We start from the raw sequence: 26986 nt of genomic DNA, 5'->3' as shown, positions 1-26986 counted from the left end.
AGGTGAGAGAAGAATTTCAACAGCAGTTCCTCCTGGGTGATGTGAAGCTTCCCTCCATAGTAAGGAGGCATTTGCTTCCCATAAGTGTAAAGAGGGGGGTACCTGACGGAGAACTATAAGGGCACCAAAGCAAAGAGGCACTAGCAACGTAACACCATTTGTGGGGTCCCAAAGAGGACTTCTGGGTAGGTTCACAGGGTTGCAGCTAAAATCACGCTTTGATTGGTCGCCTTAGCACAAAAATTAATCAGGAATTTTAGGAAAAAACTGTTTCTCAACTTCACTTTGGGAATTTTATGCTGTGCAAGGAATCTCTCTCCCCCCCCCCCCCAAGAAAGCACTTCTACCTGACAGCTAGCTTTTTTATCCTGGAAAATGTAAGACAAAAAATAAGCTAAACCAATGATTTATGTAGTACATGAAGATGCACATCTCAGAACTTTTTCAAACAAACTTTCAATGGTCTAATAGTCATTGAACTGTCAGGGGTTGATCACCTCGATGTCAGAACCAGCAATATATAATTTAGGCTGCAATCCCACGAACATTTATTTTGGAATAAGCTCCATTGAATTTAGTGGGATTTGAACTTCTGAGTAAGGGATCAGTCCAAACTCCTGCTGTTGATGGTATGGGCTTTATGCAGCAGTAGGAAGGTGATGAATTCTGCCTTGATTGGGCCGCCCCTACATTATCATATGTCGGAACTGGAAAGCGCAGGGGGCCTAAAAAATCCTGCCCCATTTCAGGATCTTCCACTGGCTCTACAGCAGCTCTTCTGCCAGCTCACACAAGGGCTGCATGAATGTAGTGACGACACCACCACCATCCCACTACCTGGCACAAGAAGGGACATTTGATCACTCCACCTGCTCAACAGCACCTCTTCTGCCATTTCAGTTGATGTTTTTTCAAATACAAGTCTTCGCCAGGACCAGAAACTATTTTATTTAGAACCATACAAAAAACAACAACAAAAAACACTATTGCACAACTACATATTTTTATTCAGATTATTTTTTAAAAAACGCCAAATAATATCTCTCATTACTTCTGACGTTATCATTAAGAAAGTGGGTTTGAAAAATCAGCATAGCTGCCATTTTCTTTACATTGCAGAGATGGGTGCCAGCTTATTTTTAACTTTACAATGGCCTGTATACCAATGAAGGCTAAAACAACAACAAACTTGTCCAAAATAACCTGGGTATCTGGTGTTTGTATTTTGCTTTGCCCAAGTACGGGCACCTCTCCATCTCACACGGCACATATTAGAAAACCAATAAGGTAGTCTGTAAATATGACATACTCATTCATTGTTGAAAAACTTAAGCTGCTAACAGCCAACAATGTGTATTTTTCAAGCACAAGTTACTTCATGAGCAGAAAGGCACATCCCTATGTCACGTTTTCTTTGTAATGGAATACAAAGGAGGAAATCGTCATCCAAAGTGGAAAACCTAAGCAGTTTTAGATATATCTAAAAGTTGGCTTTGCACAAACAATGCTTTACTCAATTATTACAGGCGGATAAAAACTCCTGAGATCTGAAAATTGACTACACTGTAGGCAGTATTCCAGCAGCTCTTGAGAGCAATTCCTATTGCACATTTCAGAGCCTTCAAACGTCATTATCTTTCTGTAAAAAGTCAGTCAAGGTCCCAGCGTCCACAGGAATTAATAAATATTCTACTCCATCAGCACCCTGAAAACAAGCACACTATTTCGATTAGTTCCGAGGCATAAGAATAACAAAGCATTTTTGTTCAACCCAACTAGCAGTCATGCACTGATAGGGATTTGCCCTCTCAAGTTACGTTATGTGACTAGAACAAACTAAAGCACATTTGCTCCTCAAAAGGCACAATCCAATGTCCTACCAGAAATTTGTAGAAGACTGCTTCCACATTTTGGATGGCAACTTTCACAATAGTATAAGCAACCTTTGGCTTGCTTCAATACCATGAACACACATGTTATACTTCTGTCTATTAATATACACCACAAATATTTAATTGTAGTTCTATTGTAATTCACCCTGTACCCAGAATCATACACTCTGATTTTTCTGCAGCATAGGCATTGTTAAACAAATAGTCACATTAGCATGTCTATAGCAGCTTCACTCACCCTCTTAGTCCTAATGAGCTTGTGATCCCTGAATTCTGTGAGCTGAGCCCTGAGAGTTAGGTCACTATTGACCAGGAAGGCTTCCCGACATTGCTGGTAGAAATCTTGGAAAGAAAGTCCTAGCAGGGGAAAAGAAGCAATGGAACGCCTAGCATTAAAAGCGAGGTCTTGCTCAAATGAAGATCAATGTTGCTAATGAAATCTGTATGATGCTTGAAGGAGGTTTTATTCAAAAGGTAGTATGAATATTTTTCGTTGAGAAAGCCATGCACTAGAAATATCCTCCCCACCCTTGTGTTCCCTCAAAATTTCAATTTGAAAAATGGGGGAAGTGGTTGATTTCCTCAAAACTTTTCCTTTCTGGATCTTTTCCTACCTGAGATAGCACTGAAATCAAGGCTTCAGTCCCTAGTCTGGTCCTCTCATTCAGTTCTAAGCAACGCTACATTTCAGCGGCCAGTTTCATGACAACCGGAAGAGCTTACAATCTCACCCACTCAAATGAATTGCTGCAGCAAGTGTCCACATGTCCAGTACCAATTGATACTCACATAAAACAGAAGTTTTATCACATTTATATAGGCATCGTGCTTGGAATCCATGACTTAGGCTAAAGCTCATGTCCTAGTGCTACCCTAGTTTGACCTCCAGAAAGAAGAATTCGTGTCTGTTGAGTTACCTGGGTATGAGGTGTTATCCTTATTTTCCAACTGATATTCTGCCAAAAGTCTGAAAATCCCCCTGATAAGTAAAAGAAGTATCTTTAAACAAGACTAGAAACATAACTTACAATATGGGAGGGAACATGTTTTGAAAATAAAAAAGGCTTAATTGTGCATGCAACCACTTTTAACATCCTATTTCTGTTCTTGGCTTTGTACTTTCTGCTATGATTCCACCCAGAACTGGAACAGCTCCCTCTGTTGTGTACCAAAGCATTTGCTGCCCCTCCCTTTACACCCTTGCTGAAAATCCACATTTATTCCCAACTACAGACTTCCTTCTGAGGAAAACCTTTTTTTTTTTTTAATCTCCCATCAGCTATACTAATTATTTTGTGTGGAAAACATCATTTCTGTTGATACAGCATAATCCTTCTGTGAGAAAACAAAAGGGAAAATAAAGATAATCTGTAGGGCTATATTAGTCATGATCTACACTGTAGATTCTACAATATAGCAGGGAAAGATCTGGAGTCTCCCACTGCTGTGTTTCTAGCAAATATTAGGCAACATGAACTCAAGGCACTAGGAAAATAGCATTCAGGTCTTGTTTCCCTATTTGAAATATGAAAAATCAGCCCCAGTACCCAAGAATTGGCCCCCTGGTCGCAGCTGAAGGTCCCCAACACTTGAACATCACAGAAGAGTTCTTACCTTGCATTAGGAGTGAGACTGCGCAGAACGTGAGTGAGAGAGCTCAAAGCCAAAGACCCGGATTGCTGTATCAAGAGGGAGTTCTCAAAGGATGTTTCTTCTACATAAGGACTGTAAGTGGTCGTTTCATACCACAACCAATTATACATGCTTTGCTTTGCTTGATCCCACACTACAAGAGCAGAAAGGAAAGAAAAAGTAAAAATTATGTAACTCCACTTTATGTGGAGATTTTTGAGAGGGGTGGGAGGATGCTCCACAAATCTCGGGCTCTGTGTGGGAAAACACAGTGGGAACAAGGAGGAGAGACTGGCGGTTCCCCACCCTTCCTGTAAACAGTTCAAGTTGGAACACCAGTGTGCCCAACACTACAAACTCAATTGGTCTAAGATGCCATGTGGACTCCATAACTATTAATGACTAACACCTGTGTACGTAATGCTAATACCTGGTTTGTGAGCAAGCTTGTGTTCAGCTATAATACAAAACCATGGTTAAGAAATGCATCTAAATATGGCCACAGAATGCATTACATATGTACCAAACAGATGTTCCCACTGACTAAGATGGATTTTTCAAGCTAGAGGGCTGAAAGGCCTAAAAACTCACTGAGTGGTGCATTAATATGATCAATAGATGCTATGAGGTAGATATTAGAAAGAGATGACAATTGTGCTAGGATTTGTTGGTTTTTGTCTCCTCTCAATGTTGGACTGTCCAAGTTGTGGATGAGCAGGTAGAGCTCCAGCGAAGGATCTGGCAAATGAGAAGAAGTGCAAGAGTTAAAAACAGGGTGTCAAGGAAGTAGTAAAGTCACCTAGCTGCAGCTAAATGCTGACAAGCTTTCTGTGGCTGTTCATCACCTCTAAAAATCACAGGACCAGTCATTCAGGTAAAAACAACCTATATTTATGTGTCCAGGAATCCAAGATTCATGGCTATTAATGCAAACATGTATTCTGAATAAAAGAATTCCATTTTAACCCATGCTACAATATTTTGTAATCCAGATTCCCACCCAAAATTTTGTTAGATTCAGTACCACAGAGACTGGGAAATGAACTGAATGTGAAGAATTTTGCTTTAAAAAAAACCCCTCAGGGGGATGATGAGATCATCTGGCAAAATGTCAGATTAACGTGTTTGCTCCAACCTTCTATTCCTCCTTTTAGTGCTTCTAAGTACAGTGGTACCTCGGGTTAACTAATTCATTCATTCTGGAGGTCCGTTCTTAACCTGAAATTGTTCTTAACCTGAAGCACCACTTTAGCTAATGGGGCCTCCTGCGCCGCCGGAGCACAATTTCTGTTCTCATCCTGAAGCAAAGTTCTTAACCCGAGGTAATATTTCTGGGTTAGCGGAGTTTGTAACCTGAAGCATCTGTAACCTGAAACGTATGTAACCCGAGGTACCACTGTATATATAATAAAAATAAAAACAACAACCCAATAACGCAGGCCGCCCCCAAATTCTGCTATCCTTTTGCAAGTACTTTAATGCATTTCCACAACTAGTTAGCTTCCAAGCTAGTTTTTTTAAAAAACAAAATTGGGATGGGGAAAACTCTTTTTAATTGTGTTTATTCACTGAAAATCAATAAAACGTCTTACTAAAAAAAACTCCACTCATTTCATTTGATCACCGAGCAACATCCCCACTCAAATCTAGAAGTCTCGATCTGTGCTGATAATTGCATAAAATACTGTTGCACTATCAAGGTGGGACTGAACTGCACAACTGTTTAGTTGAAACTAATGCCTAGTTATCAATCCCAGCTATAATGTGTAGACCCACAGCAATAACTCAGAGCCTACTGGAGCAAGTCCCATGTTTTACAAATTGGTATAGCATCCTAGATGAATAGCCAGAATAAGCACCTTTATAATCACTGTATTTGAACAGGCAATAAATATATGAGTAAACCAAAACATTAGTTTCATCCAATCTTTTTTAAAAAAAACTTAGGAAGACACCGAACGTCTAATATATTGGCCCATCTGTATTACCTTCTTTAAATCTTTTCACAATCAAGTCCAGCTGATCCTGGGGGCTGCGAAAAGTGCCCACGTGATCCAGTACCTCCTCTGTTATGGAATTAAGAATCTGGCACAGAGAAACAGCAGGTCACCATTTTCCTTTGGAACTGTGTTGTTGTTTTTTAAGCATGGTTTTTCAAAGAGAGCTTAACTCAAGTTAAAAACAGCTGTCTCAATATTAAGACTATTTCACAGAATTCCTATACTGAAAGCAACATGTAGTGAAAACATCCACACATACAATCCACAGAAGAGCCTTCCATATACAAACTTCACAATACCTGAAACAATCCTTAGCAATTTGCAGGTTTCTTAAGTATAAACTTAAAACACACATTAGGCAGGTTTTTTCTACGTTCCAACCAGTGCAACTTGCCCTTTCATATAAACAGCATTTGCAAAAGAAGACCCGTATAGGAAGTCAAAGCAAACCAAAACCATGGACTGCCTTTATGTACTGGAGCCTTTGTCTGCTAGAATTAAGAGATGAACCAACTTTATTTGAGCTGTGTTCTAAATAACGGTAACCTATTAATAAACCATGCAGTTTGTATTGAAGCTTTTGTTTACTGAATGCATGCATGCATATATGTCTCTTTTTTTCTTACCGATTTCACGGTGATGCTGGGGAAGAACCCATTCACAACAATATGAACAGAATCTTGAAGGAGAGAAATGCGAAAATTCTCCAACAGAGCTTTCTTTGAACCTAATCCATATAGCACAATATTGAATCCTAGGCTGCAAGAAAGAAAACATCTCTGAAATTTACAATATAGCGCATAACCTATTGAAAGTGTTATCATCGAGAACAGTATTTTACTTTTTGTTATTCTGACAGTTAGAACTGTATTTGTTTTTCCTTTGTAAACACTTATTCCATCTTCATTCCCAAATAATAACAACAATTGAAGTTTGTTTAAATTTAGCATCTTTGAAGAAATCTCCGATCCTTTTCCAGTCCTGAAAAGCAAAACTAAATGTGCAGTGGAAAGATGAGATTCCCACTGTCATGTTTATTTGCTGCCTACTTGCAAAGCAATAGTGGAAGAGGGAACAGAGACAATTCCACTTCTGAAGCAGAGTACAGTGGTACCTCGGGTTAAGAACTTAATTCGTTCCGGAGGTCCATTCTTAACCTGAAACTGTTCTTAACCTGAAGCACCACTTTAGCTAATGGGGTCTCCTGCTGCCACTGCTCCGTTGCTGCACGATTTCTGTTCTCATCCTGAAGCAAAGTTCTTTACCTGAGGTAATATTTCTGGGTTGGGGGAGTTTGTAACCTGAAGCGTATGTACCCTGAAGCGTATGTAACCCGAGGTACCACTGTACAGTCATACCTCGTGTTGCGACTGCTTCATGTTGAGCCTTTTCACGTTATGTCCCGCAGAAACCCAGAAGTACCAGAACGGGTTACTTCCGGGTTTCGCTACTCACGCCTGCGCAGAAGCGCTAAATTGTGCTTCATGCCTGCGCATAAGCGTCAAATCATGCCACGCGCCTGGGCAGACACAACGCTTCAAGTTATGGGCATTTCACGTTACGGACGGGCCTCCAGAACAGATCCCGTCCATAACACGAGGTACCACTGTATGTAACAAAACTACTGTACAGTACGGACCTACTTTTTTTTATCCTGCAAGAAATAAACATTTAGAGTTGATGTGACATAGAGGTTACAGTGTCACACCGTAGAGATGCAGATACATATCCCTACCCGCCCATTAAGTTCACTAGGACAAACCAACCTCACAGGGTTGTTGTTAAGATAAAGTGGTGGTGGTGAGGAGAGCAATGAGCAATTTGGAGAACAGAAATGTAATAAGGGCCCTACACTTCCTCATTTGGCTTCAGTTCTGCATCATAAATGCTAAAAGCAACATCTATGTCTATTGTCTGTTTATTTTCCTGATGTCAACTTGCAGTGTCTTCAGTGGAATGGAAATAAGTGCAGCCATACTGTGAACAGCACCCAATCTGCACTTCTCTCCCATATATTCAATCTGGAAAGTGGCTATGACAATTAGCTAATAGACCTTTAGGATCTATTTAAATCCCATGTACTTTTCTGTTATAGGAAACCAATAGCTATTACCCAGAAGATTTGTGACTGCTTTATATGAGATAGTTTCCTATCTGTTTAAGAAACTTGGTTGAAAGCATTTCCATCCCTCAAACATCATCCACATGGGGTTCCTTTTATAAAGACCTCAACTCCAGAAAATACATTAACTGTACCATGGGAAGTGAATGTGGTTTTATTCAATGGAAACTATTTCCAAGCCTAAGAAACAATTAGGCTTAATTACAACTTCAATTTGTTTCAAGAGAACATTGTATATTGCATGTTCTTACAGAAGCCCACCAGATACTTACTGCAGTTGCAACATCCATTTGTAAAAGAGAGCTTCATGTTGCTTGGTTAATGCCTCACATTCAGAAGCAAAAGCAACAGGTACTTTATTCAAGATGTTTTGCAGGGACTCCTAGACCAGGAAAGGAAAAATAAGCCATTAGAATAGGTGCAGGGCTGAAAGACATGAAGCAATACATTTCTAATTGAAACAGGGTGGGAGAAACTGCTGCAAAAGGTACCTGTTTTCAGCCAGGCCCCACTTTTCTGTCTCAGCAGGGAAAGAAGTGCCTGTTTCTTCAGCATTGCATGATGGAGCAGTATCTGCTAGAGCCAGTGTTAGAAACTGAGATATGAAGGCTAGAAGCTAAATGGCACCTTAAAGTTAAGTTATGGGCAGAACAACGGAATGTCTAGGCACACTTTTTTACTAACAAGAATGCAAAGCTGAAAATGAACAAACTGCAGCTAAAATATTATATTCATTTTTCACACAATCTAGTCCTTCCTCTGCCTACCCCCCTAGTATTCTTAAGAGGGTCTCTTCTCCAGTATTCAGAGAGTAGAAAGGAGGTCCTCCTTTCCTTCCACACTGCAGTTTTAATCTGAAATCTTAGGTGCGGTACTGCGCCCAGAGCTCAGAAACTGCTTGCGCTAATGAAATTCTCTGTTGCAAAATGCGCCTAGAACAATGGAAGTTTCGAACTCTGGTCAGAGCTGATTTCTAAAGCAGACATTGGCTTTGGCAGGGACTGCTCCATTACAAAGCGATGAAGAAAACCCCCGGGTCTGCTTGCTTTTGCTGCACATGCAACGAAAGCAAGCTGGAAAGCCTTCCCCATGCTGATCCTTTTTGGGGGTGGATGGGATCAATGTGGGATGGCTGGATGGGCTTTCCAAAAAGGTCCTGCCCACCAGCTGACATCAACAGCGATGCAAGCTGATTGGCAGGTGGGCATGGTTTGTGGGAAATGCCCTTGTGGGACAAGGTGGCGAGGCAAGAATGGCCTGCAGGCCAGAAGTTCCACACCCCTCTTCTAGCTTAACCAAGCCCTTTTCACTGCAAAGCGCCGTATTTTTCGCTCTATAAGACGCACCAGACCACAAGACGCACCTTTTTGGAGGAGGAAAAAAAGAAAAAAATATATTCTGAATCTCAGAAGCCAGAACAGCAAGAGGGATCGCTGCGCAGTGAAAGCAGCAATCCCTCTTGCTGTTCTGGCTTCTGGGATAGCTGCGCAGCCTGCATTCGCTCCGTAAGACGCACACACATTTCCTCTTACTTTTTAGGAGGGAAAAAGTGAGTCTTATAGAGCAAAAAATACGGTATTTCTCACTGTTTTCAGTGAACTAACCACTGGGTCCATTCAAGAACAAGCACAGAGACCGTTGCTAGAAGTTTCTCTGAACAAAGACCTCAAAAGAAAATACAAATAGTCCGTCATAGCACATACTGTACCTGATCCATTTTCTCTTTCTGTAGCTTCTGAAGTGTTCGGTCAGAAGTTAAAACCTTGGAACTGCTATGTGCTTCAAAATACTCTTCCACCAAATTACTCTGCGGGAAGAGAGAGACGCACAGTGGGAAGCTGCTTCAGGAGAAGGGGAAGGGGAAAGGGAAAAGGGACAGCAGCAAATAGAGAAGAAAAGGAAAATTTCTAAACGCACATGTTATTTCATGCATAACTATCTCACAATCATTATCCCAAAGTTCATCATAGACTAAGGATAGAATCCTATGCAAATTTACTTGGGAGTAAATGCAAGACACTCAGTTAAGGCTTCCAAGTGGACATGCAATAGCACTGTACTGTTAGGCTGCAATCCTAGGAACCCCTACCTGTGAATAAATTCCATTGCACACAGAGGGACTTAAATTTAAATAAAGAGGCACATTGTCTTCATTGTCATATGCAATTCCAGAGGATTCTTTAAACAAAACAAAACAATAAAAATCTGTATCAACCCGTTCAAATCACTATAAATTACAGAATCCTAAAACAATGGGCTCAAAAATTAATGTCCATCATGTGTCTTCAGCAGGTACCTAATATACATGAGTTAGTGTTCACCATATTTCACAAGGGAAGGAATGCTATAATTATGGCACCCCTCCCCCCAAGAAAGCCCTAATTCAGGGTACAGCATAAGCTCCAATGAAATATGGGAGCATCAGGACAGCCTGCATCCCTGATCTCAACACAACATGCAGGCCTGTATGGGAGAATGCGCTCCTTGGACGGTACAGGTCACAAGCTGTATAAAACCTCATATATCACACTTAGGGGTCTTTATATGTAAATCTGGGACAGCATCTCCTGCCTTGACAAGCCCAAGGAAATAGGCAGAAAGGCTCCGATCTGGTGGAACACTCTGCCACAAGAGACTAGGGCCCTGTGGGACTTGACATCTTTCCGCAGGGCCTGCAAGACAGAGCTGTTCCACCAGGCCTTTGGTCAGGGCGCAGCCTGACTCCCTCCTTTGGCAATCTTCACAAAGCTCTAGCCCAATGGTTGCCATCAACTTGATTTGAATTAATTTTATAATGAAATGATTTTAGAATGTTGTATTATTTTATTGTTGTTAGCCGCCCTGAGCCCGGCTTCGGCTGGGGAGGGCGGGATATAAATAAAAATTTATTATTGTTTATTATTATTTCCTGTGTACCTTTCAAAAGTCATATGATGTGCCTTTCCGCAGAATTAAGCCTGTAAGATTCAAAACTAATTGGGATTAAACTGCCACTAAGCACATCCGCAATGTTTCCTGTCAGAGACGGGCCCGCATTTAATTCAATGTTTGACTGGTCGTAGAAATGTTTTGAGAAGTCCTTATTTCTATGGGCACTAGCCAATGTGATTAACAAACTGAAGTGCATCCACACTCACGGGAACTTCTCTCTTCAGCTTCTTAGCTGGCGTTTCTTTGTTAGCTGGAGCAGATGATGTCTGGGGTCTGGCCAGCATTTTTGGATCAGCAACATAATCTGTAGTTTCTTTACAGTTGTCATCTTCCTCTTCTTCGGAGCATGAAGTGGAATAATCACTTTCAGTATCAGAGCACATGTTTAAAGCTAAAAAGGAAACATTGGGCAAGACACTTGTGAGTTTCCATTCCTAACTCATCTTGTACACTGGAAATTTTGTACTTCAACTTTATATTGCATATACTGGATAGGAAAAAAAGCCACTTACAAGTGGTGTGTAATTGATACGAGCACATAGCTGTTTCCTTGCAGATAGTAAATGGAGTTCTCCCTTCACCTCACACACATACAGTGGTACCTTGGTTCTCGAACGGCTTAGTTGTCGAACAAATCAGCTGCCGAATGCCGAAAGTCTGGAAGTAAGTGTTCCGGTTTGCGAACGTTTTTCAGAAGCTGAACATCTGATGCGGCTTCCACTTGAGCGCAGGAAACTCCTGCAGCCTATCGGAAGCCGTGCCTTGGTTTTTGAACAGTTTCAGGAGTCGAATGGACTCCCAGAATGGATTAAGTTCGAGAACCAAGGTACCACTGTTTAAGCCACAGAGCGACCTTCTCAAATAACAGCAGAATCTCAACATAGTCTAGGTAGGGGGAAACTGGGTAAAGAACACAGTATGTGGCAAGAAAATAAGCCACTGCCTAACACAGAGGTCAGCAACCTTTTTCAGCTGTGGGCCAGTCCACCGTCCCTCAGACCATGTGGTGGGCCGGACTATATTTGGGGGGGGGGGAGAGAGAAAATGAATTCCTATGCCCCACAAATAACCCAGAGATGCATTTTAAATAAAAGGACACATTCTACTCATGTAAAAACACGCTGATTCCCGGACTGTCCGCGGGCTGGATTGAGAAGGCAATTGGGCCGCATCCAGCCCATGGCCCTTAGGTTGCCTACCCCAAGGGTTCCCATTATCCATGTAAACTTTTTTTTAATTACTTTTTATTAAGTTTTTCACAAACAATAATAAAACAAAATATTTTATTTTAATTTTTCATTATCCATGCAGACTTGAAGGACACAACTGAAATGCTGCTGTGGAGTTCAGGAGTCCAGGCACTTCCATTTCCTCCCCTGCTCCCGATCAGCCAGAACTTAATGGTCACCAAACACACTCTGTCATCATTTGGTCTGCTTTGGGTTGACCCCATTTTTTTTACTTTGCTTTTTGACCATCAATTTTTCTGAACTTCTGCAAAGCTTGGATTCCCCTGAACCTGTCAAAACCTCTGTCTTCCGCAAAGGTGGTGTTATTTTAGTGGTGGACTTTGTGGCCCTTAGAACACTGGAAATACAGGGAACAATATCTACTCCACACCACACTTTGTATATGTCAATGTGGAAAAATGACTGCACAGATTAAAAAAAACAAACACAAAAATCTGTCATAATGTATTTGAACCCCCCATCAGAACTGAAGCAGTTTCAATCTAAAAATAATGGGTGGACACTACAGAATTAAGACTACATAATTGAAACCAACACATTAAAGAAAGGTTACATCAGGATCTCCCTACGATCTGGGCAACAGCTTTCGGAATTGGTATTCGGCTAAATCTCTCTGTGTGTCACTGAAGCACACAGATGGAAGGAAGGTCCATACATTTCCTCCAAGTTTTGATGTGCTAATTCAAGTACACTGTATCAATAAACCTCACTGGTAATCTATACAATAGAGCAGTGTTTTTCAACCTTTTTTGGGCAAAGGCACAGTTGTTTCATGAAAAAAATCACGAGGCACACCACCATTAGAAAATGTTAAAAAAATTAACTCTGTGCCTATATTGACCATATATAAAGTAATTCTCTTGAATAGGAATCAAATAAACACAAAGAAAGTATTTTATAATTACTTTATTATGAAATAGTAAGTAAACAGAAATATGAAAAATTATAAAATACTTTATTTTTAAATCTTTCGAATTTTTCAATTTTTCCCACGGCACACCAGGCAACATTTCACGGCACACTAATGTGCCGCGGAACAGTGGTTGAAAAACACTGCTATAGAGCCAGTGAGGGTTAACAGTTCACCTGAGGTATGAAACATAAAACCTCACACAAAGTGGTACCTTCTTTAGGATACCTTCTTTAGGATACTTTCCCACATATTGGGTGTTATTCAACTACATTTTACTCACAGCAGACCCACTGAAATTAATGAGCACATTTAAGTTAGGTCCATTAATTTTAATAGACCTAGTTTGAGTGAACCTTAAAGGTAAAGGTAAAGGGACCCCAGACCATTAGGTCCAGTTGTGACCGACTCTGGGGTTGTGGCGCTCATCTCGCTTTATTGGCCAAGGGAGCTGGCGTACAGCTTCCGGGTCATGTGGCCAGCATGACTAAGCCGCTTCTGGTGAACCAGAGCAGCGCACGGAAACGCCATTTACCTTCCCACCGGAGCGGTACCTATTTATCTACTTGCACTTTGACGTGCTTTCGAACTGCTAGGTTGGCATGAGCAGGGACCGAGCAACGGGAGCTCACCCCATTGTGGGGATTCGAACCGCCGACCTTCTGATCAGCAAGTCCTAGGCTCTGTGGTTTAACCCACAGCACCACCCATGTCCCTCTTAGTTGAACACTAAAGCACAAGGGAGAGAGCAAAAAAAAAATTGATGGAATTCAACATTACACTATGACGAACATTCTGTTTGAGCAAGCGTTTCATCTTGCCAGGCAAAACCATCTGCCCCATCCTCCTCCGAACCTGCTCTTGAGGTTCCCCTAACCCCCACAGGTCAATTTCAGGGGTTGAGCAGGGGGAGGAGAGGGGGGGCTACTGCTGATTCAGCTCCTTAGGTGAATACCATCCCGAAAGCTTATACGATGATAGTTTTAACATGCTACAAGATTAGTTGCTGCAATACAGCTACTCCTCTGGAAACTGTTATACTCTAATGCCACAACTGAAGAGGCAGAGCACAAGAATGAAATCTCATCTTATAAAACACCACTGAACTATATTAGCTGGAATTTAATGCAAATGCTTACCCGTAATTCTTTTCCTGAGTCTGTAGGGTGTTTTTGACAGGAATTCATTCTTTTTACTCTGCTAATAAAGCAAGCATATGAAGTATCTTCTAAATAAAATCTCATCTGTTTAGGTGGTTTAGAAAACCTTAAACACAAAAACTGAACATAACCTGCAAAATCTAGCTCTAGAATCTCATTATTAGACCTAGAGACCAAGCAAAGTCAGTTAAGAACCCAGGTTGTACTTGTTTCTATTTCTGGGACAGTCTAGATTAGTTTCTTCCAAACCTACAGATTTACAGCTATCATGTACCAATTTCAGATCAATACATTAAGACTGAACTCATATTTGAAATAGACCTGGAAATGTCTTATGGATATTTGCAGAACACTAGGACTGCATGAAGCAGTCTCTTTTTTCTTTTTTTTAATACCCCGCCCATCTGGCTGAGATTCCCCAGCCATTCTGGGCGGCTCCCAATCAAATGTTAAAAACAATACAGCATTAAATATTAAAAACTTCCCTAAACAGGGCTGCCTTCAGATGTCTTTTAAAGATAGGATAGCTACTTATTTCCTTCACGTCTGAAGGGAGGGTGTTCCACAGGGTGGGCGCCACTACTGAGAAGGCCCTCAATCTATTCTCAAAGTAACTTCATGCCCAGGAAGCCATGAGTTGCAATTTCATCCATAAGCTATATTTTCAAGTTACTTAAACCCAACTTTTCAAAGCAGATTACACAACAATTTGAAGAATATATATGATTAAATTAAAATGTAACAGTCACACAATCAGTAAAAATAAACATAATCAATAATAAAATGTCTTCTAGAACTAAAAAAAGTGGTCAATACTGATTTTTAAAAGGGTAGAGGGGGAACTTGTCAGATCCTTTCAGGGATACAGCAGTGCTGTTACCAAGGTGGATCTGTTTGTGATACCTGCCAAGCCAGCATGTTCTAGCAACAGGCCAGAGAGTACATGCTGATCTCAACACTTGAGAAGTTGGGTCATGAAAAATCCATGTAGGTGGCCATTTATGCTATTTTCCCTAAAACCTCCAGCTACTCAGTTCTCAACTAGTATGAAGGGCAAGCCCATTCTTCTGCTAGATGACTCGAATCTCTTGTCAACAGTACAATCCAGATAAAATGTTTATATATCACTCAGCTGACAGTAAGGTTCAATCAGCAAAATGGGGAGGGAAGCAATTTTCAGCTATATCCCTTCCTGCTGCAGCCCCACCCCTTAAATCTGTTCCGGGGGTTTGGGAGCTCTCCTAGTCACATTTAAGGGAGGGGAAATCCCTGAAAATGTCTTCCCTCCTATACCATTGACAGCTGAATACCACTGCTGGATAAAACTTAACAAAAAACACATAGCTAATCAGTACAGTTTTACCTAATACCAGCTTGGGATCAGTCAAATGAAGCAACACTGCATGTATGCTGCATGTATATTCAAGCATTGTACTGGATTACAAATGTTCAGAGCCGCCTCAGATAGTCCTGTATTTGGCCAAACTACTGAAGACAACACTTGGAGATTCTAAATGTAATGGAGAAAGGCCATTCTCCATCAATGACTGATGTTTTTAACCACCAAAAATTGCCACTCACCTCCACCTTGCCTTTGCTTGAAGCAGAATACTCTGGAAATTAAACAAAGACTGTCACAAATTACCAAGAAACATTAGCTCTTTTGTACTTCCTTAACTAAGCATCTTCAGATGCTCATACCAGAAAATACTTCAGATTGCAAATAATGTTGAACTTTGGACAATGCCCTCATCTCTATGCAGAATTAACGCAGGTGACAAATTCATCCAGTGCCTTCCCATGTAAAAAGGATGAACTAAATTATATTGACTATTTTGTATCTGTTTAATTCTATGCCTAGCACTGGGAGTTTTCTGCAAAGGCTTCTCCACTTCCCAAGTCTCTCCTAAATAAACTATTTCGTATTCCCCAAATGCTTATTGCATCTTAACTAAATTCTCTTCTCAGATAACACATGATCCCCAAGTACCAGCATGTTTTTACACTGGGCCTCAACGTACATATAAGATTTTTGATTGTGTATGAGTAGCTGACAAGAAACTGCAAGCCAAGAAAACTGTAGAGCCAAACTGGCTTTCTTGAAGTCACTGCCAGGTAGTTTATCTAAGCCATTTGCTCAACAGTCACTGAATGATCATGCAGTCACAGAAACCGTGGCAGATTATGATCCTGGCAAAAAAGTGTGCTAGAATAGGAGTGAAATCCCTATAATCTGCATAGCAAAACGCATCCTATTAGTGGAAACTTGCATGCTAACTAGTTATGCATTCCTTAAACATTTTAGAATGTGATTTAGGTGGGGGGGCCACTAGGGGCGCATTGGAAGATGGCCGACAATACCATCTCTCCGACCCACACGGGGTAATTAAGAGGCTATTATGGGAGTAGGCAGCCTCCCTTGTTGCCCCAAGGGAATGGGGAACACTGCCCTTGCCTGCTGTGCCCATAAATCACCCCCAAATTCGAAAGGAGGGGGTGAGGGCACTAGGCAGAATGCCCCCGTGTAGACCTCGGCTCTCCTGGACGCTGTCTCTGATCGCGCGCTAGCTGCAGCAATTTGGAATAATTAATTACAAAAGAAGCAAATGCACATATTTCAAGTGAAGAAGGGGAGTGAAGACTGCTAATTTAAGGGACCTCTGCGAAAGAAGACGACAGGTGGGAGCAACAGAAATATTTTACGATGAAGATACACCAAAGGCTGGGTATGTCGGCAACGGGACTGAATGGGGGGGGGGACCTTTTTTACTTTCCTTCTATGTGATTTACAAAGAACCCCTCCTCATTAGAACCGTCGGTTTAACTGACCCAAGCAGGATGATTAAGGTCTGTGTGGAGATAAACTTTAACCAAAAGTATGCTTTATAGAGATCGAGAAGCAATAAGAGCTTTTGGAATGGTGCAGCAATTAATTCAGAGTCGCCATCTTGCCAAAGGATTTATAGCCGGGAGGAGGAACGGACTTGTTTTCAGACTGCAATCCTGGTGAATCTCCTCAGAGGTTTGAGAAAGGAGGCAGATTGGTGAAGATTAATGACGCTAAGACTGTCTTGATGTATGGAAGTGATGTTATATGGAAAACGTCTGGATATGGCTACTGGATAAAAAATAATAATATCCACGCAGGATTACAAACTGTTTTAACCAGCTTGTGGAGACTATCAGAGGTCACAAGGAGAAAGGAAAAATATAATATGAAAATAACAACAAGAGATGTGGAAAAACAATAAGAAAGGACTGGATAGTACTGTGAACATCATATGGTTAGATTTGTGGACATTAAAACAGCAGCAAGAAGCAAGAAGTTGATTGGATCCCCTTCAGAACTTGAAATATGGGTACCCCCTACAAAAATTTAAAATTCGGCTGTGTAATTTGGAATTTATGTAATTTGGTTTGATTTGATGTGATTGGTCGGTTAAAAAAAAATTATTCTCAAAAAAAGAATGTGATTTAGGTATAATTTTTTATATGTAACTTGTTCTTAATGCCTGATTTTATCGCTATCTTAAATGAGTATTTTAGATTGCCATTTGTAAACCACTTACAGGTCTTTTGTTTAAGCAGTAAAACAAATTTGTTAATCAATAAGTATAGTAGAAAGCTACACATACAGGATTCCAAAATCCACCTTTCATTTCAAATAACTAGGTGTCTTGGCACATGGATGGCTATGATGAAAAGGTAAAAAGTGTGTTAAATATTTAGCAAAAATCAGGAATCTAGCTTGTCAGATTAAGGCTCACGTTAATCAAGAGCACATATTCATCTGCCTTTATTGTCAAGACATTCTTACTCTAATTCTCCTTCCCTAGCTAAGAATCATTGTGTTAATCCTAGACACTACAAAATATAACCCACAAAGGAAATACCGTATTTTTCGCTCCATAGGGTGCACCGGACCATAGGGCGCACCTAGTTTTTAGAGGGGGAAATCAAGAAAAAAAATCTTAATTCCCCCCCCAGCCCCAAAGAGCAGCGTACAGGCTGTGCGCAACCTCTCCCTGCCAGAGGAGTTGCGCACGGCTATGGCACAAGCCAAGACAGCGAACGGAATGGATCCCGCTCACTGTTTTGGCTTCCTCTTTAGCCCCGCGCAACCTCTTGCTCTCCCGGCTTCAGCTAAAGGAACCTGAAGCCTTCGGAGCGCAGCGCAAGGAGCCTGCATTCGCGCCATAGGATGCACACACATTTCCCCTTAATTTTTGGAGGGGGAAAAGTGCATCCTATAGAGAGAACAATACGATAGTAAGTGTAAAAGCTACACATGAATTCTCCCCGAAGCAAAACCTTTTAAAAGCAGCTTTTATAAACACAGCTCGTACTAAAGCATTTGATAATTTAGTTTATTACTTAAATGGAACTTACTCTTGCTGCTTTGAGGAGTGCTTGCTCCCTTTTCAGGATCCTTCAGCTTCTCATGTTTTACATTGCTACCTGCTGTCTGAGCTAGCTCAGAGGCTTTGAACAAAGGAAAATGCCAGATTAAAGAAGCATTCACACAACATATTAATACAATTTAAAACACTTTCCCCAACCTAGTGCCCTCCAGATGTTTTGAACTGGGGCTGATGGGAGCTGCAGTTTGAAACATATGGAGGGTGCTACATTGGGGAAGGCTAGTGTAGGCCATTGTTGAAACATGAGGTTAAAGAAATAAACTGCTCATTAGTCATTATTTATTACAGTGTTAAAGGTGAGACCAAAATATTGGTACAAAGGTAATACAAGCAATATGATACAAATACCCTGTGATCCTCGGATGAAAGGCGGTATTACCACAAGAGTGTGACCACCAGCATTTTAAAAACAATAATGTTGCAACTGCTTCAGAGGCACCAGGACTTGCATGGACCAAATAGGATTTTTCTCTTGTAAACATTTGAACTGAAACAAATACCATGCTGCTATGCAAACACTTTTTAAAACTCTCTCAGGTTTAGAAACAGATTGTTATGCAAAAGAAAAAGGCTGCTGTTCTGAAATAGAAGCCAAAAGCCTCAACAAGACCTACAAAGGTCTTGCACAGGAATGTGGCAAAAGTGAAGCTCATATCCCAACATTTTGTTGTTCTGTAGCACTGACAAACACTAGATACCGTATTTTTCGTCCCATAGGATGGACCTAGTTTTTTGGGGGGAAATAAAGGAAAATTTCCCCTTTAGTTCCCCCCCAAAAGCAGGTTGGGGAAACCGAACCAGGTCGAGGAACAGCGGGATGGCGGCGCTGCGCCTCCCTGCTGTCCTCCGAGTTTGTGGGGCTGGCCGATGTCTGCCCGGCGCGAGGGGCACTCCGCTTCAGGCTGCCCCGCCCACCGGGTGGCAGGCTGCTATCCGCAGCGTGGGGAGCCCTGCGGGGAACTCCTGCAGGGCTCCCCACGCTGCGGATGTCTGTCCGGCGCGCGGGGCGCTCTGCTTCAGGGTGCCCTGCACGCCAGGTGGTAGGCTGCTATCCGCAGCGCGGGGAGCCCTGCGGGGAACTCCCGCAGGGCTGCCTAGGCTGTGGATGTGTTCCCGAAGCCCCGGGTGCCCTGAAAGCAGAGTGCCCGACGCTCCGGGAAGCAGGCTGCTATCCGCAGCCTAGACATCCCTGGGGGCTGCCGAGGCTGCGGATGTGTTCCCGAAGCGCCAGGCGCTCTGCTTTCAGCGCGCCTTGCGCTCTGGGAAGCAGGCTACTATCCGCAGCCTAGACAGCCCTGCGGGAACTCCCGCAGGGCTGCCTAGGCTGCGGATGTCTTCCTGAAGCCTGGAGAGCGAGAGGGGTTGGTGCGCACCGACCCCTCTCGCTCTCCAAGCTTCAGCAAAAGCCTGCATTCGCTCCATAGGACGCACCCAGATTTCCCCTTCATTTTTGGAGGGGAAAAAGTGCGTCCTATAGGGCAAAAAATACAGTATACAATATCAAAGCAGAGAGCATGGGCCTGCACTGTGAGGTGAGGAGGGAAGTAAAGCAGCTAAATTAATCTGCTCTGTGGCTGCCTCACAAAAACAGCTCTATACCCTATGTAGCTTACTGGCCATATTCGCATATAACACCCAGCTATGGTTTGCTTTACCCATGGTTACCAGCTGGCCTGGTTCACATGACACACTACGCCAAACCACGACTTGTGGCAAGGAGAGAGTTCAACCATCAGATCTGATTCAGATGATGCATTAGATCAGGCATAGGCAAGCTCGGCCCTCCAGATGTTTTTCAGACTACAATTCCCATCATCCCTGACCACTGGTCCTGTTAGATAGGGATGATGGGAGTTGTGGTCCCAAAACATCTGGAGGGCCAAGTTTAACACAAATTCAAAAGGACTTCACAGCAACAAAGCAGCCCAGGTTTGCAGGGGTCTTGCTATGTCAACATTTGGCTTAGCCAGCCATACAAATAAATTTGTTATCTTACAGTTGGCAACACAAGCCGTAATTTGTTGCTCCCAAGCTTGGTTTGTTTTCCAACTGCTCTTGCCTTGAGCCTTTGTAGCCTGTCAAGCTTGGGGGGAAGGGTTAAAATAAACTATGGTTAAGAAAGTCTATTTGGTTTGGAGATAGTATCAAACAACAGTTAAAAACAAGCCAACGAGCTCATAAGCCAACAACAAACCATACCTGCACATGGTTAGCCTGCTGGGCTGGGTTCATTCAGACAAGCCACAGTTAGGCTAAGCAAACCATGGTTTAGCATTAAGTGTGAACCAGGTCACTTACTGGTCCAGCCAACTCACTGCTTTGGGTAGTGTGGTGAGGCAATTAGTTGAGGAAGAAAATCAAGGAATCGGAACAGAGTTAAACAAACAATAAATTTCAATTTTACTAAAGGTTCTGAAAAGCAGCATGTATACAGTAATAATAGTTACAGAGAAAACCCCATTTTAAAGGGCTTAACCATAAGAACAATTACAGAAAGTAAGCATTCTGTAACTGAATGTTCGAACAGTTTTATTCCTTCCCAGTTTCATTCCTAAGAATAGGATCAAAGAGTTAATTTGCTTAACAAAACAGTCCATACCCATTTCTGCCATCTTGTTAGAGCGCTTTGGAGTTTGGAATGGAAAGACATCCCCACCACCTGCACTGGAGCCATTTTTCAAAGAGCCTAAAACACACCCAAACAAACAAAAACCCTCAGAAGCAAACTTGTGGGAGGTGGGAAGAAAAATTATAACAATTACACCGGGCAACAATTTTTTACTTTTTGAATGTTGTCTAGATTTCTACAACTGATTTAGGGTATTTTTGCACTGCTGAATCAGGAAATGGCATCCGTTTCTCTCCATCAGGTCAGGTTTTTGTGCTATGTTGATTTGAAAAAAATCAGATCTTGTGACAAAATTGATTACATTTTTGTGGCATTATCAGCTGATTTTTGACAACACATATCATCCTAAATATGTTTTTAAGAGAAAAAAAGTGTTTTTCCAACAATATATATTGATTACCTGATAGAAACATTGATTACTGTAAACTGAATGGTGGGCATTGATAAAGGTAAGTACACGTAAATTGCATGTTGCTTCACCATTTTTCAAACTTCAGGGCTTGAACTTCCGTTTCTTGGAACTCCTGGAATGCTCAGCAGCAGGGAGGTCTCTCTTCAGAGTCCAACAGTAGTCAGCCATCATGACTGCGTCCCAGCGACCCTGATACCTGGTCTCCATCTCTTTCATGTCCTGATGGAATTTCTCCCCCTGCTCGTCACTCATTGAACCCAGGTTCTCAGGAAACCGATCCATATGTGAAAATAGGTAGTGCATCTTGATGCTCATGTTGCAGCCCAGGTTTCTGAAAGCAGTCAGCATGTTGTTTACAAGTTCTGCGTAGTTTCTGGCCTTATTGTTGCCAAGAAAGTTCTTCACTACCAGAACAAATGCCTTCCACGCTTCCATTTCTACTTCATTCATTGAGTTTCCGAACTCTGGATCTCTGATGAGCTGAAGGATCTGAGGTCCGTCAAAGATGCCAGCTTTCAACTTCTCCATGGTCAATCCTGGAAAAGCCTGGCACAAGTAAGTGAAGCAGTCACCATCCTTGTCCAGAGCCTTGGTGAACTGCTTGATTAAGCCGAGTTTGATGTGCAGCGGTGGGAAGAGTGTTCTGTCTCTGTCCACCAGAGGGTCGCTGATGACGTTCCTTTTTCTGCAAGGCACCAATTCCTCCCACACAGGCCAGTCCTTCTTCGTGTAATGCTGAGCACGGTCCCTACTATCCCACATGCACAGAAAACATGGGTACTTGGTGAAGCCAGACTGTTGTCCCAACAAAAAGTTCACCATCTTCAGGTCAACACAAATTAACCACTTATGCTGATCATAACCAATTTTCTCCAGCACATACTTCACCCCTTCATAGTTCTCCTTCAGTGTATTTGAGTGAGCCAGGGGTTTTGATCCCCCAACTTTATGCTTTGCCACACCAATTTATGGAAGATTTCGAGGTTTTATGACTTCAAACTGATCCCTTTTCAACATAATCACCCAGAACTATTGGACCTGAATACTTCTTGTCATTAAAATAATCATTTCCAATCAAAACAATTATTCGACATGGCATTTTACCCCCACCAACTTCTTCTAAAATGCTGCACACAAGCGTACATGTGAACAAAAACGTAAAAAAATGACATGTGGCTATAGCTCAAAAACTTGACCTGATTGAGCAAAACCAATGTGATTTTTGGATTCAGCGCATCAGATTTGTCCTAAATCAGCTGGAAAAACGCAGACAACAAATTTGTTGTTGATTAGTGTTATCTGCCAAACAGCAAAGGACTTGCATGTTGTTAAATGAGCAAACATTATTTACAGTGAAAATGGGTGGGTCAACCCACATAACACTGTATTGATATCAATACTGAACACAGCCATTTCCTAGCCAACATTCACAAGGCTAATAGCTGGGAAATGTTTTTCAAAGTGTTATCCTTTTCTCATAAATACTGTACCTTGGATGCCTAGGACAGAAACATAGTCCTGTTCTTTAAAAGTTTCCTGAGACTCAATATCTGAGGTATCGTCTGTTTTCTTCACCCATTTTTTTGCATCAAGCGTATGTGCAGCTTTGTTCTTTCGAACCTTATGACCTGGAAGAGCAGCAGTAAGGCTTTAATATCAAACAAACCAGAAACAGTTAGCTGTTCTCCTGCTTCTGCCAAATCTTTCTCTGCATACACACTTACAACACAATCCTATGTATGTTTCCTCAGAAGTAACAGCCACTGTATTCTAGTAAGTGTTAAGCACTAAGGCCTTAGACTCTTTGCATGTAACATATATTTATTTCCATTTAGAGTTCATTCAACTCAGACTGAGGAGCAGAACACCTTCTTACCAAAATACTAAGGGAGCAACATATTCTAGCAAACTAAATCCCTTAGCCAGTTTTTATTGAGAAAAGGCAACCAAAAGCAATTACTCCGCAAAAGATTGCAAGGATTCAACTGAAGGCAAGGCACCAAAACTATTCCATCTGCTTATTGTGGATAAGCCTACAAAGGCCTAGTGATAGTAATACCATTGCAGTTCTGACATTATTAACTTGCAATCCTAAGATTTCTGAATGTGAATACAAGGTCTGTCCTGATCTATAAGCAGATCATAATTGGTGGCGGGGGGAAATGTACAAAGAATAGTCACCTCCTTCAAGAAACAAGATGATGGATAAGAGTTTTGGTCTCTTAGAAAAACCTGGGTTTCCATTATGGCACACACTCAAAAGAAAATCTGCAAAAGCACCTGACATTCTCCTTTTTAAACTTTAAAGGCAACTTTAACTTTAAAGGCATTTAAAGATATCCAGAGTTTCTAATTACTTTTTTTAAAAACCCAGCTGAGAAATGTAGTACCCTATTTTATAATCATGTAAATAAGTTGTCCTTGCACTAACAAGCAATTCATACCTGTATCTTCAGAGATGTGCTTTAGGACATCCTCATCTGCCACAAACTTGACCTCTATCACATTGCTTTTCTTTAACTTCGGGTTACTCATAGCAAGAAGCCTACAACTAAAAACAAAGTATGCATCATGTTCCTATCCAGGCACAAGTACAATTAAACTATCCTTATTACCAACAGGAGATGTAACCAAGCCTGAAATGCATGGTATACAAGCAGAAGCATAGAAAGATTAGTAGCAATAATACTAATCCGTTCTACTTTCAGAGGATCATAGAACTGTAGAGTTGGAAGAGACTGTGATGGTCACCTAGTCCAACCCACTGCAAAGCAGGAATCCTGCCCATAACTGTCCTAGGTAGACAAACTCGAACAGCCAGATGCACTGACCCATTTATACAAGAAGTATTTAAACAAGGTATTGGATTATCTCCCCAATGAAGTCCCTGCTAGAATTTCTTAGGATTTAGCACCACCATGTTGGCAGCCATCTTCAATTTTGGACTGAACCCCCATTGTTAAGCAAAGCAAAATAAAGATTTCACACCTCAAAACACACAAAATCCAACCTTTAAAATGAATTTTACTCAAATGTACTTACAGAGATAAAAGCAACCTTACACATCAGCATGAACAGGATTGGAGACAATACACTTCCACACGGTCAGCCAGCTTAAGTGGATGAGCCTACATTGTCTAAGTTCCACACAGCATTTTCTTTAATCTGAAATGAAAGGAAGAGCCAGAAACACCTTAAAATTATCAGAAGGGTAGATATGGCACCCTACTGAAATTCCTCAACATTTAAAAAGCAATTTAAAAACAACAACTTGCAACCTATGGATAAGGAATCCAAGTATGTAATTTTTTACACAATGCCTCTGCTTTGTTTTATCTGAGTTTTCCAACCACTTTCTTCTTGCACAGATCTGTTGGTGATTTTAAAGTCCTCAATCTCCCCTCCTCCCTGGCCAGCTGGCCTCACAGGACCAACTGATGCTAACCGCCCTGTGGAATGAGAGGCAAGCAAAGAAAACATCAGGGACAGCTCCAGGTGGATTGTCTAAGGCCCTGCCCTGGGCCAACTGACACCAATTGCTCTTCGACAGGAAAGAAAAGAGTGAAGGAGGCAGGCAAAGGCAAATTTAGGGCTTCCTCCAGTAGGATTGTTCTCTCCCTGACTCTCAAAGAGCCAACTTATAGAAACCACCCTTTAGGAAGGAGCATTTAATGCCTAGTGTGCCTTTTCTGGTTGTTTCATTTTTGAACATGAGCTTCTCGGTGAATCTGTTGCGTTTTTATAAGTGTTGTTGGTCACTTTGAGGACTCAAGTTTCAAAGTGGGATGTAGATTACCACACAAGCGTTCACAAAATTGAGAAGGTGAAGATCAGTAAAGTACTGCAGAAACGAGCAGTGCATAGTTAAACTACACTTTGCAACAAAATGGAAAGAGCCAATCAGAAGCACCAACCAAGAAGGAACCGTTCCTAAAATAAGTCTGCCATTAGAATTCTGGGAAGAATTCAACATAGAAGAAGAAGAAGAAGAAGAGTTTGGATTTGATATCCCACTTTATCACTACCCGAAGGAGTCTCAAAGCGACTAATATTCTCCTTACCCTTCCTCCCCCACAACAAACACTCTGTGAGGTGAGTGGGGCTGAGAGACTTCAAAGAAGTATGACTGGCCCAAGGTCACCCAGCAGCTGCATGTGGAGGAGCGGAGACGCGAACCCGGTTCCCCAGATTACGAGTCTACTGCTCTTAACCACTACACCACACTGGCTCTCCTCGCAACCTGATTCATGCAGCTCAAGGCTACAATCCCATGTACTGTAGGCACATCTACCTGGACTGGGAGTAAAGGTAAAATGTAAAGGTAAATGACCCCTGGACGGTTAAGTCCAGTCGAAGGTGACTATGGGGTTGCCCACTCATTTTGCCTTCAGGCCGAGAGAGCCGCTGTTTGTCCACAGACAGCTTTCTGCCATTTACATTCCCGCCGCAGCGATACCAATTTATCTACTTGCACTGGTGTGCTTTCCAACTGCTAGGTTGGCTGGAGCTGGGACAGAGCAACTGGAGCTCTCCCAGTCGCAGGGATTTGAACCGCCGATCTTCTAATCGGCAAGCCCAAGAGGCTGAGTGGTTTAGACCATGGCGCTAGTAAATACCGCTGACCTCTAGGAGTTATTCTGCTTAAACATGAATGGCGGGAGTTATTAACACCAGAAATTAAGGGTCACTTAACTCCACAGGAGGGATGCAGGTGGCACTGTGGGTTAAACCACAGAGACTAGGACTTGCCGATCAGAAGGTTGGCAGTTTGAATCCCCGCGACCGGATAAGCTCCTGTTGCTCGGTCCCAACTCCTGCCAACCTAGCAGTTCGAAAGCACATCACAGTGCAAGTAGATAAATAGGTACCGCTCCTGTGGGAAGCTAAACGGTGTTTCCATGCGCTGCTCTGGTTCGCCAGAAGCGGCTTAGTCATGTTGGCCACATGACCCGGAAGCTGAACACCGGCTTCTTTGGCCAATAAAGCGAGATGAGCGCGGCAACCCCAGAGTCGGTCACGACTGGACCTAATGGTCAGAAGTCCCCTTACCTTTAACTCCGCAGGATTTGTTTCCCAGCAGACATGTTTTCGATTACCTTGAACGTGTATACCCCCCCAAACAAATATTTAAACCCAGTATACTGTGAAATAAACCCACAGGAAATAATGTAACCACTAAAAAGCTGCAGTCCTGAGGCAATTCACGAGGCCAGCTGAACTCAGATGCGCTTGTTACATCCCCCGCGCCGGTCAACCTGACGATTTTGGGAAGACAAACCTTTCACCGGCCCACTGAGAGTTTAACAAAGCAAAGCAAAACACTAGTCCTCATGAACCTGAAGCTGCCCTCCCTTTGAGATACACAGAGCCATTCTGCCCAGGTCTACTCTACTCGGAAGCAAGGCTCGTTCGAATTCAAAGGGGCCGGGGCTTACTTTCAGGTAAAGTACACCGGTAAAGTACACGCAGAGCGCGCCAACCCCTTCCCACACGTGCTTTCTGTTGCCCCCTCAGAAGCCACGTGACCGAGCCCAACGCGCGGCGCATGCGGGGACTCGCCACCCACCGTTGGCCCCGCCCAGAGCCCCCCGTTAAAACTCACAGAGGCGAATGAAGAACGGACCCGC

General features: G+C 42.2%; 1 protein-coding gene across 7 annotated transcripts; it reads right to left on the bottom strand.

Annotated features, from left to right (window-relative positions):
- Nucleotides 1-984: 984 nt before the first annotated feature.
- Nucleotides 985-26986, bottom strand: ORC2 (origin recognition complex subunit 2). Of its 7 annotated transcripts, none has more exons than XM_081926538.1 (18): nt 26962-26986; nt 24402-24524; nt 23804-23910; nt 22850-22987; nt 20918-21004; nt 18287-18379; nt 15479-15510; nt 13877-13937; nt 10784-10968; nt 9355-9453; nt 7919-8028; nt 6151-6283; nt 5513-5609; nt 4116-4262; nt 3507-3678; nt 2810-2871; nt 2131-2249; nt 985-1705 (listed from the first exon to the last, which is right to left on the bottom strand). In XM_081926538.1, the coding sequence occupies exons 3-18, from the start codon at nt 23892-23894 to the stop codon at nt 1622-1624; spliced, it is 1710 nt and encodes a 569-aa protein (XP_081782664.1). In that variant the 5' UTR covers nt 23895-23910; nt 24402-24524; nt 26962-26986; the 3' UTR covers nt 985-1621. The 7 variants fall into 7 exon arrangements, with proteins under 7 accessions (XP_081782664.1, XP_081782663.1, XP_081782669.1 ...); XM_081926537.1 differs by lacking the exon at nt 26962-26986 and adding an exon at nt 26795-26917; XM_081926543.1 differs by lacking the exon at nt 26962-26986 and adding an exon at nt 26795-26917 and having other exon boundaries at nt 13877-13934.

Source organism: Podarcis melisellensis (assembly GCF_964234715.1).
Source record: "Podarcis melisellensis genome assembly, chromosome: 1".
NCBI lineage: Eukaryota > Metazoa > Chordata > Lepidosauria > Squamata > Lacertidae > Podarcis > Podarcis melisellensis.
The sequence above is the reverse complement of the archived record's forward strand: the minus strand, read 5'-3'. Positions and strand labels throughout refer to the sequence as shown.

Bases quoted from the DNA above. Each gene is read 5' to 3' on its own strand.
- ORC2 (XM_081926538.1), bottom strand. From the start codon at position 23,894: ATGAGTAACCCGAAGTTAAAGAAAAGCAATGTGATAGAGGTCAAGTTT. The intron at 21,005-22,849 runs GTACAGTATTTA...GGTGTGTTTTAG, and splicing joins TTCTGTCCTAGGCATCCAAG to GCTCTTTGAAAAATGGCTCC. The intron at 15,511-18,286 runs GTAAGTTCCATT...TTTAATTTCCAG, and splicing joins CACTCCTCAAAGCAGCAAGA to AGTATTCTGCTTCAAGCAAA.